At 64.7% G+C, this 14,788-nt stretch overlaps 1 protein-coding gene across 1 annotated transcript; it reads right to left on the bottom strand.

The window, feature by feature from the left end:
* Positions 1-95: 95 nt before the first annotated feature.
* NXPH4 (neurexophilin 4) lies at positions 96-12,890 on the bottom strand (the record flags this gene model as incomplete). The annotated part of the gene is made up of 2 exons (XM_084303528.1): positions 96-863; positions 12,843-12,890. 2 exons carry the CDS (start codon positions 12,888-12,890, stop codon positions 96-98), a joined length of 816 nt encoding a protein of 271 aa, XP_084159654.1.
* Between the last annotated feature and the right edge of the window lie 1,898 nt (positions 12,891-14,788).

Genomic DNA, 14,788 nt, shown 5'->3' with positions numbered 1-14,788 from the left:
GTGGCAGCGGGGAGGCAGCCCCCAGATTCCCGTGGGGGGGGGTGGAGGAGGGGTGCAGGAGCCCCCTCCCCACCCGCCTCGGTGCTCCCCGGCCGTCAGCCGAAGTAGGGCTTCTCGTGCTGGAAGTTGGAGTCGGGGCAGACCTTCTGCACCAGCTTGTAGTCGATGCTGAGGAAGGAGATGAAGATGCAGATGACCTTGAAGGGCTTGGCGCAGAGCCAGGCGGCGTGGCTCTGCGTGTGCTCGGTGAAGCACACCTTGGAGGGGTCGTAGAGGCAGGGCTTGTTCTTCCGCGCCCGGTTGGTCTTCTCGTACTCCACGTGGCAGTTGAGGGCCTTGGCCGGGCGCCCCTCGGGCAGGGTGCTCTGCTGGGGGGGCAGGCGAGGGGGCGGCGGGGGCGCCGGCACCAGTACCTCGAAGCCCACCGCCTTGGAGGGGGGCACGATGCTGACCGAGACGTTGCCCAGGCTGGAGGAGTTGTGGCGGAAATAGACGCTGAAGGTCCCGTTGATGTGGTCCACGATCTTCCCCGTCACCAGCAGGCTGAACTTGAGCGTCTTGATGTTGAAGTAGAAGTCGCCCCAGCCGAAGATCTTCTTGGTGCGGCTGGACTTGAGCGAGGGCTTGCGCCGGGCACGGGGGCTCAGCAGTTCCCCGGCCGTCCCGTTCTTCTGCCAGTCCCAGGGGCTCTGCGCTGCACCGAGGGGCTGCCCGGCGCCCCGGGGGAGCTCAGCCGGCATCAGCCGCCCGGGGTCGAGCATCGGGGGCTTTAGGGTGCCATAGGGGACATCCTTGAGGAGGCCAGAGGTGCCCAGCTCCAGGTACCCGAGGGTCTTGGCGATGTGGCCCTCAGCGCACACAGTCTGGGGAAAGAGGGCAGACGCTGCACGACTGTGTGCTGCCACCCCTCCATCATCCTCCTGCCTGGCCCCACACGTGCATCCCTCCTGCACTGTGCCCTCCTCGTGCACCATGCATCGCTCCTGCACCCTGCATCCCTCCTGCACGATGCCCTCCTGAACCATGCATCCCTCCTGCACCGTGCATCCCTCCTACAGTGTGCTCTCCTCCTGCACCGTGCATCCCTCCTGCACCCATCCTGCTCCCAGGGCCCCTCCTGTCCACCATGCCCCAGCCAAGTCCAGGTCCAAGCAGGGCTTCACACTGCCCACATCCCCCTGCACCAGCCTTCACCAGACACATAGAAGCAGCCAGGGCTGATTCCCCAGCATCACCCATTTCCCTGTGATGGGAAGAAGCAGGACGCTGGGCAATTTGTTATTGCCTGCCCCGCTTTATCTGAGCCTATTAAAACAGGGGGATGAGGGGCAGCAGCATGCACAGAGAGGGGGAGGCAGCGGAGCCCCGCACCGCCTGCCAGGGAAGCCTAATTGCATTACCCAGCGCCTCTGATCTGCAGCTGAAATTACAGAGACTCCCGCCAGGCTGCTCAGTGGCTGCTCCGCCCTCCAGGATAATTGCACCGGGGCGGACGCAGATGAAGAGTGGGGTGCATTGTTTGCAGAGGGGCACACGTAAAGAACAAGCAGGTCCCCCTCGCCCTGCTGGGAGGGCACTTTCTGTATTCTGCCAGGGGAGGGAACCTGCATCTAAAGCAGAAAAGATGGGCAGTGGAGGGGGGGAGCAAAAGCTAGAGCTAAAACATCCCTGCACCAGCACCACCATGGGACCAGGGCCCCAGGCACAGGCTCCCAGCAGGGTGAGGAGGGTCAGCACCTCGCCTGCCATGGCAAAGCAAGGCAGCGACCTGGCATCTCCTTACCCTGGGCCCCCATCTCCAGTGTGCCATGTCTGAGCATTTCCCATGTCCGAGCATCTCCCGTGTCTGAACATCCCTCTCATCTGAGCCCGTCCTGCCTCCCCCCTGTCCCTCACGCTGGCTGCTCCTGGCTTGGCACCTGGCATGCCCCTCGCGCCCTGCCAGCTGCTCCCGGTGCACACAACGCTGCTCCTGCCGCCCCGGCCTCGTCAATCACTGTCGCTGCAAGCTGGCAGGTGCTGGGCTGTGCTGGCAGGTTTTGATCTGGACAGTGACCTGTTTCCCGAAGGGGATGTGGGGAGGAGGAGGAGGAGGACAGTGAGTGGGAGCGCCAGCTGGAAGGGCTAAGGTGTGTGAGGGGGAGGCTGCTGGGGTCTCATCCTGGCACCGCCGTCCTGCAACACCACCAGCACGGCTCAGCACTGCTGCACGCCTTGTGTGCACCTCCCATGGGCCCCCACCAAGGAGGGACAAACCCCAGTGTCCCCACACTCCCTGCAGCCACCTGGGGCTGTGCATGCGGTCATGTCTCTGCTGGCCACCGTGAAGGATGGCACAGGCTGGGCACTGCCACCTCTTGGCTCCGCTGCCTGAGCCCCTTCCTGCTGCTTGTGCTGGGCTGAGCCCATAAATCTGCCCTGATGTGCCGGGTCTCGCCTGTGCCACGCTGCCAGGAGTGCACAGGACTGGCCGATGGATGAGCCCCTGCGTGGGGAGCTGGGTGAGGGGAGCCCCGGGCGGGGGGCGCTGAGCCCTGGGTCTGTGGGCAGGGCAGGAGATGAGTCTGCGAGGTCTGAGCCCGGGTGGACAGGGGTTGCACTGTGGTGTGAGGCTGCGCCGAGCATCCCCGCAGGCCCCCGCTTGGCCCGGCCATCCCCCTGGCTCCCTCTCCAATCTCTCTTTGAGCACGGCTGCCGCGTTCGCCCTTATCTATATTTCAACGCAGCTTCAAAGCCGGGTGCCGTTACCAGCCAGGGAGAGAGGGAGGGAGCGCGGCAGGACCGTGAGATGGAGAGGGAACTGGGGGAGGGGGGAGAAGGGCAGCCCCCAGCCCCCTCCAGCTGGCAGAGAGCCATTTCGGGGTGGGCATGGCCTCCCCAGCAGGGGCCCGCTTCCCCTCCACCCCAGCTGCCCTCCCGCCGTTAATTCCCTGCTAGCACATATCCATCAGCCCTGGGAGCCCCCGTGTCACCCCGTGGGGACAGTGGCCTCCTCCCTGTGCTGTGCAGAAAATCAGTCACCATGGAATGAGCACTGGAAGGGGGGGGGGGGGGGGGGGGCAGCACCTGACGTATGGCCCCAAACCCACCTGAACCTTCAGAGGGGGGCCAGGGGCAGTGTGGGGGCTGCACCCGTGGGGGCCTGCACGTAGCCACGCATCGTCCAAGCCCCGCAAGCCTTTCTGGAGGTTTCTCAGCTCTGCACTCCCCTTCCATTTAGAGCTGAGAGCCAGGATGCCTGGGTTCTCTCCACCAAGGCCTCCTCCCCCTGCCTCAGTTTCCCTTTCCAATTCACCTCCTCAATGAGAGGGGGTGTGATGGCGATGCGCTGGGGACAGGGAAGTGATGGGATGCAGTGGGGAAATTCTGGGCCCCCCAGCTCATACCACAGCTGCTCCAGGTGGGGACCAGGCTGCCACCCCCCCCCCCAAGCCCTCATTCCCTCCTCAGGAACCTGGGATGTTGGGGGAGCCAGGGATGAAAGGGAATAGCAGAGCAGGGCTGCCACTGCCGACGCAGCCAGGGCTATCGATTGCGGCACAAGCGCAGCGCAGACCCCTTCTGCCCGCAGTCCCTCTGGTGCAGCTCCCCTGGCCGGGGGGGCAAAGTGGGCTGGGGGGGGGGCTCAGAGCCTGCTGTGGTAGAGCCAGGCCATAGCAAGCATCTTCCACAGCAGCGGCCGAGGGGAGCCAAGGTCACCCCTCTGCACCCTGCCGGTGCTGTCAGCATTCAGGGCAGGTCCCACACACACCTCGCTTTAAATATTAATGTTTCTGCTTGTTAGTGGTGGGGTGCAGCATGCGCACACGTTCACATGAGCCTTTGGGATGGATGTAGGCGGGGGGGGGGAAGGGGAAAGGGCCTCGTCCCGCCGCGGCGGCCCCAGCTGCAGCACGCCACGCATGCACGTGGCCCGGGGTCGCTTTGGTTTCGCTGTTATTCACGCGTGTGCTACTGCATCTGCTCGTTACCCTCCGACGGCGTTACACACTGCTGCTGCTCCCGAGCTCCCTGTGCACTTTTCTGTGCATTCGCCACGTGTCTGCAGGCCCCCGTGTTAGGTTTTACATGTGCAAAAGCAACCGGGCAAGGATGCGGGAAGGGCTGGGGGCGGCTGCGGAGGGACTGGGAAGGCTCTCGGTGCCGGCATCAATTTGGCTTGTCAGGGCCGGCCGTGATGGCCGCTCACATCCCATTTGCTGGCAAAGCCAAGCACCGTCAGCAGCTCCCCTGAGACACGCGGTCACCTTGGCGGAGGGGAGCAGATCAATGCAGGGGGGACTGCTGGGGACAGGGGGGGGATGAGCTCCAGTGCCCCTGCAGCAGCACCCCAAGATTGGGGCCCTGTCAAATGCGGTACAACCTTGAGGCACAGGCTCCCACCCCAGTGGTCCTGGACCCTCTGACAGCCCTGCAGCCATCCTGACCCCAGTCTTGGAGGGGCATCAGCTGAGCAGGCACTGCTCCGTGGGTCGGGCTCCCCAGCTCTCCCTGTGGGCCCAGGGTCAAGCCGGTCTCCCCCCTGTCACCCTACTGCCTTCGTTAGTGCAAAGAGATTAATTGGAGGTGGTGAGCGACAATCCCTGTGGGCCCGCTCCCCCCCGCGCGGCGCAGCCTGGGGCGGTGTGGCATTTCCAAAGGTTAGCAGCAAACAAGGTGCTTCTGACAGCTCCCATTTATCTCGCGGGCGCTGCGCGGGTGCTAATGCGGTGGCAGGGTGCCGCGGTGCCGCGGCAGGCTCTGCCGGGCTGCAGAGAGGCACCCGAGCATGCACCTGTGCGTGCAGGGGCGTGCAACGCACACCCAGCAGCTGCAGGTGGGGAGGGAGCAGAGGAGGCGTGCGGGTGCCCGTGTCTGTGCGCGCTGCGCACGTCTGCGGGTGCCAACAGGTGTGCGTCAAGATGTCTCCCAGCGCCAGCACATCCCAGCGCGCACCTGCACCGAGGGTGTAGACGAGCGCAACAAATGCCTGCGGCTGCTGGCGTGCACACATCCTGCTGAGTGTGCATGAATGGCTTCACGTGCCCTGCACACCCTTAGGTGCATCTCTGTGCGCACACGTGCACAGTTACACACGCACACACGAAGTGAGGCTCTGCGGCTGTGCTTTGCCAGTGAGCCACCGCCCCTCGGTGCGTGTGTTTGTGTGCCCCCCAGGTTGAGAGCGGTCACGTTGCTGCACGCTGAGTGCCCCAGAGCACAGCCATGGCTCACCCAAGCCTCGTGGGTGCACAGAAGGCAGCCAACGAGCACCCACGTGCAGCAGCAGCTCCTCAGTGTGAGCACAAGGAGTCAGCCTGCTGCTGGCACCCCCGGGCTAGGGCCAGTGGTGTGGGCACACGCAAGCTGAAACCCAGCCCAGCTCTGTGTCCCTGCTGGTGAGGAAGAAGGAGCCTGTGCTGGAGGCTGCTGCTCCACCAGCAGTGAGAGCTCAAGGGCACAGGGACAGCGTGAGGGGAGCCAGGGGGCTGCAGGGGTGCGCAGCCAAGCAGGATGTGCATGGGGAGGGGACATCGGTGAGGGCTGCAGGGCACTGGGCAGGCTGGGGGGGGACATCTCAGCACACGCCTGCAAAGAAAAGCAATGGTAGACAAGCTGTCCTGGACATGAGCTCAGTGCATGCAGCTGATGGCCGCACCAGACCCCGGCCTCTGCCTCATTTCTGGCTGGGAGGGCACAGGGCACAGGACCCACAGGCAGCAGGAAGGCCGGTGGGCTTGCCGGTGGGCTCACCGCTGGGGAAAGAGCCCAGAGCAGCTCCCAGAGCCAAAGCCACTGCTGACACCACCCGTCCTGGCTGCAGCTGCAGGTACCCGCGAGGCAGCGCCCAGCTCCCGATACGTGGCCCGCGGTGGCCTCACCCCCACAGCCGGTGACGAAGGTGCCCGACGCCCTGCGGGGCCGGCAGCGTGCCCGATGCCTCGCAGGGCCGGGAGAGGGCTGCCTCCCACCGCCACCTCTCCGCTCGCCCCCAAGCAGACACCTCTCCGCTCACAGACGGAGCACATATGCAAATGCTGCGGCTTTATTAACGCGCTCGGCACGCGCTGGCTAATAAATATTTCATAGCCCGAGTAGGACTTTTTTTTTTTTTTTTCCTCTTCTTCTTCTTTCTTTCGTTTTGGTTCCTTTTCCCTGTCATTCGTTTCCTGCCTTTTCTTTTCTCAGCTGCTGTTTTATTTATTTATTATTTTTAAGGGCTTCTTGGTGAGACAGGAGCTGGTATGTGGCTGGGGGGGGGAAGAAGGGAAAAATGTACACCCCCATCCTCCCCCCCCCCGGGTGGAAAAGAAAAGTGCTGTTAAGAGCAAAGGAAAATATATAATAGAAGGGAGGAGACAGCACAAGGCAAAGGATTCAGGGCTTGTGTGACTCATTGGACTCAAGGAAGAAAAGAGAATGAATGAGAAAATGAGGAGATAAACGGAGCAGGAAGGGGGAGAGGGGGGCGCAGGCGGCCGCGCACCAAGGAGCTGGCGAGAGGATGGCGGGGAGGGACGGAGCTGCAGTGCCGAGGGGCTCAGAGGCGATGGAGATGGCACCCTGCAGGGGTACAGTGCTGGGGGGGGACGGCAGCACTGGGGGGCACAGGGAGAGGTGGGGCCACACAGCATCAGGGGCTCAGGACAAGCTTCCAGGGCTCAGGAGGGGGGAAACAAGGCGCCGGGGCATGTTACAAGGGCGCGGTCAGCAGGTCCGGATGGCACGCAGGGAAACTGAGGCAGTCATCTGAGCATCCCCGGTGAGCCAGCAAGGCCCAGCCAGGATGCCCAAGTGCCCCCTCGTGGCTCTCCCTCATTTTCCCTGGCTCCTGCCCTGCCTGACCCCCCCGGAGCTGCCCTGGTTCTTCAGTGGGAGAGGCCCTTCAAGGGGCTGCAAAGAGGGGGCGGCATCCCCCATGTCCCCCAAAGCAGAGGGCTCCCAGGCCCACAGGGACTCAGCCCCCCGATTCTGCCCAGCTGCCTCCCCCCTGGCCTGTTCCCCCCCCCCCCCTTGCCTCACCATTTCACTTTATTATTGCAATAAATGTAGCCATAAAAGTGGCAGGTATCGGCGTGTGAGGAGATCGCTTCTCCTGAGCTATGGAAATGTAATTTCGAGTGTGCCCGGGAAATTTTATAAGATCTTATCAGGCGGGATCATAAATTGCATTTCCAGCCCCTTCCCCCCGCTGCTCCGCACCCCCCTCCCCATGAGACGGGTCCTGCGCGAAGGTCAGCGTGGAGGGGGGGCAAACTCGAGGTCCCCTTGGTGGGGATGCAGACACGGCAGGGGGCTCGGTGCCCCCCGTCCGCCACCCACTGCTTTCCCAGGGCCACCCAGGATTTATTCTCCTTGGGAGGAGCAGCAGCAGGGCACAGCCGCCCACCCCTCCACATCCTCCCCGGTATCAGTGGTCGATGCCAACCCGCTGGGAGACCCTCGGGCAGTCCCACCCAAAGCAGAGGGGCAGCCCCCTGTCCTCCGAGAGCCCCTCTGCGCCCCTTGGGGCTGGATTCAGACTGATTTCCACCCCCTGACCAGCCCAGGCTGTCGGCCTCAAGCAGGTGTAAGGCGAAGGGATGCAAAGCATCGCTGCGCCCCACGAGGAGCCGAGGCTGGAGGTGCCTCTGCTGGTGCCAGGAGAATTGGCGGAGGAGAATTCAGAGGCTCCTTGCCCCCGTGCTGCCAGCCATGGCAAAAGCAGTGAGCGGGCTGCTGCACACCGGGCTGCAGCAGCAGGCAGCCCCTGTCCAAGGAACAAGGGCTGGGGAGGGGGGGGGGATTAATTTGGGGAGGGGAAAATTAATCCCACTCCAAGTGCAGGTCCCCGCAGGCTCTTTGCAGCCGATCATTTCTGCAGGCTGGGCGCTCATTTCCACAATGACTTTCCTTTTGCAACAGTGATCAGGAAAAAAAAAAAAAAAGAAAGAAAGAAAGAAAAAAAAAAGCAGGGAGGGCGGGGGGAACACGGGCACAGGGACGTGATTATTTCTTCAGTAGCAATCCAAGCGGCTGGAGAGGAAGCTTCATCTTTCCTGGGCCATTTACCTTCAGCGCCCGAGCGCGAAGGCTGAGCCAGGCAGCTCTTCAAAGATGCTGGAGCTCGGCCAGGGCAGGCGGGGGGGCAGGAGGCTGGCGCTGCCGGGGTCTCGGCACACCGGGGTCTTGGCGTGCCATTGCCTCCCGCCCCCCGGTTGTGCCACCGCCCGTGAGGGCTTCGGTGCCCTGGGATAAGCTCCCAGGGAGGTGTTGATGCTGGAGGGTGGGGGTATAAATCATTAATCTGGGAGTGTTAATTGGTCTGGGTGTGATTAGTGGAAGGCCAGCGGTGTTCGGGGAGGGATGCTGTGGCAGGAAGCGCCCGTGGGTGCCTCAGCCTGGGTCCCCTGCTCCCACGCCAGCACCCTGCAGACGAGTGGCAATTAGAAACAAGGCAGGGAGGGGGGGAAAGCAATAAAGCAGACCCCTCAACCAAAACAAGGCAGCTGAACAGGAATGGGTCTGGCTGGGGGGCACCCAAGGGTGCCGCCCCCCCCCAACTGCTACTAGCCCCCCCTCAGCAGGAGGCTGAGCAGCGCCACGCTCCAGGCTCCAGCCTTATTGAATCTCCCAGCTCAGGGTGCAAAGGGCACCACTGGGAAGAGTTATTAAAAAAAGGGAAATGAGTCGCTTGGAAACCTTCTTTCGGAATAACAGCGCGTGTTTGTTTGGCGATAGATTAGCTCAGCCATGCTGAGCACACAACACCCGCTGCAAAGACAGTCGGCTCGGGGGAGCCGCGGGAGCTGCACGGAGCTGTGCAGCACCGGCCCCTGCAGCTCTCAGGGCCCCCGGCACTGTCCCCCTGCCCCGTCCCCATTTCTGTCCTTCAGCCTCACCTGGTGCTGCGGAGGCTGCAGGGAGAGGGGAGGCAGCAGGAGGCTCCCGGACCTGACCCCGGGGGGGGTTGGGGGGGAATGGGGGTGTCCCAGCGCTGGCTGTCCCCGCGCAGCCATGGCGAGGGGCTCTCAGTGTCTTGGAGCTGGGGGTGAATTGAGTTTGCTGGGTCTCAGCCAAGCCCCTGACCCAGTCCTAAGCCAAGACACATGGGACAGCACTTCGGGTGGGAAAACGCCCATGCTGGGTGCGAGCGGGACCTTGCCAGCCAAAAGCACGCGTGGCCAATACTCCTGGCACGGGGGGACTACGGCACCTTCCCCCCTTTGCCAGCACCTGATGGGAACGGTGCCATCCCCCTGCCGCCCCCACTCCCCAGCTGCTGGCAGCCCCATGCCCGGCCCCATTGGGACAGGAGGGTCCCGCATCCCACTCCCCACGATCTGCAGCCACCTCTCCAGCAAAGCTGCCGCAGGGCCCTGGGGGCCCAGGTTCACGTCCCCAGAGCTGTCTCACACCCTCCCCAAAATTCCCTCTTCCCTCCCTTGATGCTGCGGCTGCTGGGGAAGGGGTGAGTCACCCAGCAAGCGAGGGGACCGCGAGCACAGGCTGCTTGACGCCAACGGCAACACCTGCATAAGCTCTTCCCTACACAGCCCCAAAATTAAAGGTGTGTGTGGGGGGATGCCTCACACTTACCCCACTTGGAAAGGTGCTCTCTGAAGCCTGGTATCCGGCTGTTTTTTGTTTTTGGCTTAAGAAACAAACTGGAGGGAGGAAATGGGGGGGGGGGGGGGGGGGGAGGAGGAATGCTTCCCTGAGCCACAGAAGGGTGAAATTCTCCCCGTTAATAAGAGCTGGGGGAAGGGGTTTGGGGGGGGAGTTGGGGGTGTCCTTGCACCAAAAGGGCTGTCAGCATCTGCTTACCGCCAAGGCCATCTGTCAGCCCACAGCCCCGTGGCTGTGTGACAGCTCTCGGGTGACAGCAAGGGGAAGGGACTGCAACGGGGTGAGTTTCCCAGAGCACCCCCTGCACCGGCCTCGCTGTCAGCACGGCCACCAGCCCCACAAGGCAGGATTTTCATGGGAAGGGTTAATCCGGGAAGGAAAAACCTGATGGCAGCGCTCCAGGTGCCTCGAGGCTCACGGGGAAGGAGGGAAACCAAGGCACGGGGTGCACACAGCCGGGCAGGGGCATGGGGACACCGGCACCCAGCCACCCCCCCACAGCCAGAGCGGGGACCCGGGCGTCCCAGCTGTCCCCAACATTCCTGTTCCTGCCCACGGATCGGTTTGTAGCTGGGGCTGGCACCCCAGCAGGCTGCCGGACAGGCACTTTTCCTCTGCAAAATGACGGCTGCTTCTTTCCGGAGCCCAAGGACGGCCGCAGGAAGCACCCGAGAGCTCTGCCCAGCCCATCCCGCACGGTTTCTCCCACTGCCAAGGACCCCCCAAATTTAACACCCAATGCCCAGAAAAAAAATCCAATGCATGGACATGAAGGTGCTTCCCACAAAAGGTGGAAGGAGGACGATGACCGGGGGGGGTGTGGGGCAGCAGCGCTCCCACCTGCCCCGTCCTGCACCCAGGCAGGGGAAAGGAGAAGGCAAATCCCGGAGGGAAGCAGCCCCAAAGGGCCATGGCTTGGGGGGGGGGGGACAGGGACAACCTGCAGAGACAGGCCCACACCAGGCTGGGCGAGCACAGCCACTACCCCAGTGGGTAGATGCAGACGGACAGACCCCCGGCAGGGACACACAGGCACTTGGTGGGGGGGGCAGGGGGGCACCCCAGGGGTCCGGGTCCGTCCTTTCTGCACCAAGAGTGCTCATGAAGACCCGAAGTGGGGCTGGGGTGCCCCAGGTATGCAGCGAGCACACCCCACCACACACCATGTGCCCCCCCCATGGGGGGCTGCAGCTGCTTTTGCCCCCCCCCCCCCAGTGCAGATGCAGGGTGCTGGGTTCCAGGGTGGCAGCCAGGGGGGGCCACAAGCAGGACCCCCACCCACCAGGCTGCTGGCTGCACCCAGCGAGGGCTGAAAACTTTCTCCCCAATGGGCCCAGAGGGCAGCAGAGGTGTGTGTGGGGGGGCACCTCCTTGCCTTGTGCCCCTCGGGGTGGGGATGCACCCTGCAGCCCCCAGCCCCTTTTTGCAACCCACCCCATGCAACACTGAGGGTCCGGGGGCTCGTGTGCCTCTCGGGTTATTCCGCATGCGGCGAGAGGCTCCCACACCTGCGCACCCACCCCATAAGATGGGCCCCACACCTCATCCCCCCCCCATCCTAATGCCCCCCCCCCCCTCCCTCAGCCCCATTCTGGTGTTTGCGGGCAGGGAGGGGGGACAGGGGCAGCGCCCTGCTCCTGATTTCATCAAAACAAAACCATTTGTCTTGAAGCAGCTCCAGCACCGACAGATGCTCTGCGTTAGATGGACACGGGGAGGGGGGGGGGTCACACAGAGCCACCCCCACACGCAGACACACACATGGCTCTCTCTATACATTTATATATATATACGTGCAGGGAAAGAGCACACCAGCGAGAGACAAGTTGCGGGAGCCTTTGCCTGGGGGGTAGGGTTATGCATGTGGGGGGGGGTCCCTGATGTGCATCCAATTCCCGGGAGGGAATTGACTCGTTTGATTTTATTCATGAAACACGGAAAGTAAAAATGGAGTGTCAGGAAATCAGAGCCGCTGGGCACTCAGCCTGCACCCCCCCCTCCTCACGGCAGGGCTGGGGGGGCACAAATCACCCTCCCCCCTCCCCTCTTCATGACCACCGGATCCAGAGGTGGCTTCGAGCCCCAAGCCCTGCAGCGGGGGGAGAGCACAGCCGGGTGCAGGGGGGGGTGCCGGGGGGGGGGGCACCCAGGGGTGAGCAGCTTCAGGGGGAGGGGGGCTCCCAGTTCTCAGGACAGGGGATATCGCTGCAAGCATCACAGTGCTGGGGGGGGCGCTGAATTTGCAACCCCTCCTCAGGCAGGAAAAGGGGCAGAGTCTGAGGGAGATGCCCCAGCTGGGGGGGGGAGGAGGAATTTGCCCCCCCCCCCCCAGTACAGGTGGGGGCTGAGATGCAGCTGGAGCTGGACAGGACCGAGGTGTCCCCGCTGCGGGTGCTGTCACCACTCGCCCCCCCCCATGCCTGCTGGGGGGGGGCCCCTGCACCCCCTGTCCCCGGGGGGAGGGGGGGGGTCTTTATCCCTCCCCCCGCTGCAAGATCGCGCCCCACTGCCCCCATGAGCACCCCACGGCGTGCTGGGGGGGGGGGGGGTGGACACGACCTCCCCACGCGTGGCCGCCCCCACGCTTACGCCCGGCTCCGTCTCGCGTGTCTTGCTGCCCCCCCGCACCTGCCAGACGGCGCCTTTCGCGCTTTGCAGCGGGGCGGGGGGGGCCCGGGGGGGGTGAATTCACGGTGGCGGGACCGACCGCTGTCCCCCCCCCCCCCCCCGACTCCCCCCCGGCCCCAACTCCGCCCGGGGTCCGAGCGCGGAGCCCGGGACAGCCTCGAGCCCTCTCCAACTTGGGGCGAGCTGGACCCCCCCGATGTGCAATCCCTGCCCGGTGCCCCCCCCCCCCCCGCCGCACAACTCTCTTATTCCCCTCCTTGCAACACCCCCCCGCCGTGATTGCCCCCCCCCCCAACCCCCCCGTAACTATCCGAAATCCCGGTGACCGCCCGACCCCTCCCGTGACCGCACGGCCCCCCCCCGGGCCCGAATTGCACCCCCGGCGCCAGGATTCCCCCTCCCCAAAATTTTACCCCCCCTCCCCAGAATTTCTCAACCCCCTCCCTCCCCAAAATTCCCTTCCTCCCCAGAATTTTCTCCCTCTCCCCAAAATTTTACCCCCTCCCGAGCATCACGCGTCACCCTCCCCGGTTAAAGCCCCCGCCGCTCCCCACCGGCAATATCTCCCCCCCCCCACCCTTACCCCCACCCCCCCCGGCGGAGGCAGCAACTTTGCCGCCCGGTACCTGCAGCAGCAGCCAGGGCCCGAGCAGGGGCAGGCGGCACCGGAGCATCGCGGGGCTCGCCGGGGCTCCGGGGCTCCGGGAGGGCGGCGGCGGCGGCGAGGGGCGGCGGGAAGAAAGTTGGAGACTTGCTGGGGCCGGGCGGCGCCTCCGCGGCGCAGCGCCAATCCCGGCCCCCCCCCCCCCCCCCCCAACCCCCCCCCCCTCGCCCCGGGAGGGGGGGGGGGGGCACCGGCACCGGCACCGGCACCGAGGGGCGGCAGCAGCAGCCCCGGGGAGGGGGGAGCAGCTCCGGTGCCCCCCAAGCCACCCCAGAGGCTCTCCCGGGGGGGGTTCACCGTATGGGGTGGTGCGGGGGGGGGGGTCGTGCATAACCCCTCTCTCCACCTCCCCCCTGCTCACCTCCCTTCTGCCTACCCCCCCCGCCCTTCTCGCCCCCCCCCCCCCCCCCCAGCCCCCAGCAGGGATGGGGACCCCCCTACGGGAGGGAGTGTTGGGAGGGGACAGCCCCCAGGTGCCCCCCTGCACCCCCAGGGTGCCAGCACGCAGCCACCCCGGGCCGTGCACACCCTGGAGCGTGCAAAAACCCCCCCGCAGCCTTTGCAAACCCCCCCCCCAGCGTTGCAGGCTGGCCACAGGCCCCGTGTTGCATCCCATGTTGCATGCGTGAGTCCGTGTGTGCACGCAGATGTGCACGCGTGTGCTTGCAGCTGGACACACGCGTGCCCGCAGATTTGCACACATGTGCATGCAGGTGCGCATGCATGTGCACACACGTCCATACAGATGTGCGTGCATGTGCACCCACGCACGCAGTTGCACACGCATGTGCTCATGGTTCTGGGGGTCTCGAGGCTCACAGAGTGTCCCCCAGGTGTTCTCGCCCCCCCCCCCCCCAGCTCTGCAGGGACCCCCCTCCAGCGCTCCCACTGCCCGTTATTGCTGCGCTCACTGTGAGCGCTGTTATTATCTCCTTGTCTTCCCCGGGAAGCCACCGGCAGGGGCTTTGGTACCAGCAGGGCTGGGGGGCAAGCGCAGGCTGCGGGGGGGGGGGACATGGAGGGGGACATTGCAGGAACGCGTGTACGTGTGGAGACAAAATGAATAAAAGGTAAAGGGGAAACAAGGAACAGGGAGAGGGAGCGGAATGAAGGCGAGCGCCAGAGAAAGGCGAGGGCAGCGCTGGTGCGGCAGGAGAGGGTCCTGAGCCTGGGCTGCGTGGCCTTGCTGGCAGCACCCCCCCCCCACCCCATGCAGCCCCCCGCCAGCCCCATACATTCCCTTTAGCAGCCCCCCAGCCTCGCCAGCCCCCCCACCCAGCAGCCCTGGGCAGGGGGCACCCAGCACTCTACTGGGGCTCCCAGGCCCTTGCCCTGCCTCGGGTCCATCCTCGGACCCCCCCAGCACCATCTCCTCCTGTGACCCCACAGCAGACCCCCCCCCCCGGGCACCCCTGTGCTGTCCCCTGGATGCTGCTTTCGCCCCCTGCCTCGCCCCCCCGGCCAAGGGGGGGGTTGGGGTGGATGGGGGCTGTGTGGGGCCGACCCCAGCCCCTGTCCTGCTCCTGGGAGCCTTGCCTGGGCCCCCCCAGGAGTCTCACCAGGGGTCTCAGGCAGGGCTCTAGCCCCCCCCCCCTCCCCAGCCCTTCTCCCACCCAAGTAACAGCCCTAAGAGCTGTGGAAGGGCAGGGGCAAGGCGAGGGGAGACAAGCGAAGGGCTAAAAAATATATATGCATTAAATTGGAAGAAAAAGAAGAAAAAAAAAAGGGGGGGGAACGGGGGACGAAAAAAAAAAAAAAAAAAAAACCTCTGGAGGAGATACAAGAAACCGATAAGTGAACAAAGAGCCGGGATGGAAATAGATCTGAGGGTCGGGCCGCGCCGGATCCTGTAGCGGGGCTCGGGGCCTTCAAAGGCAGCGGCGGAGCCGGGGGGGGCCGGGGGGGGGC

The sequence above is a fragment of the Netta rufina genome (assembly GCF_964035555.1).
Source record: "Netta rufina genome assembly, chromosome: 30".
NCBI classification, from domain to species: Eukaryota; Metazoa; Chordata; class Aves; order Anseriformes; family Anatidae; genus Netta; species Netta rufina.
Note: the sequence above shows the minus strand (reverse complement) of the source record. Positions and strands in the feature narration are given on the sequence as shown.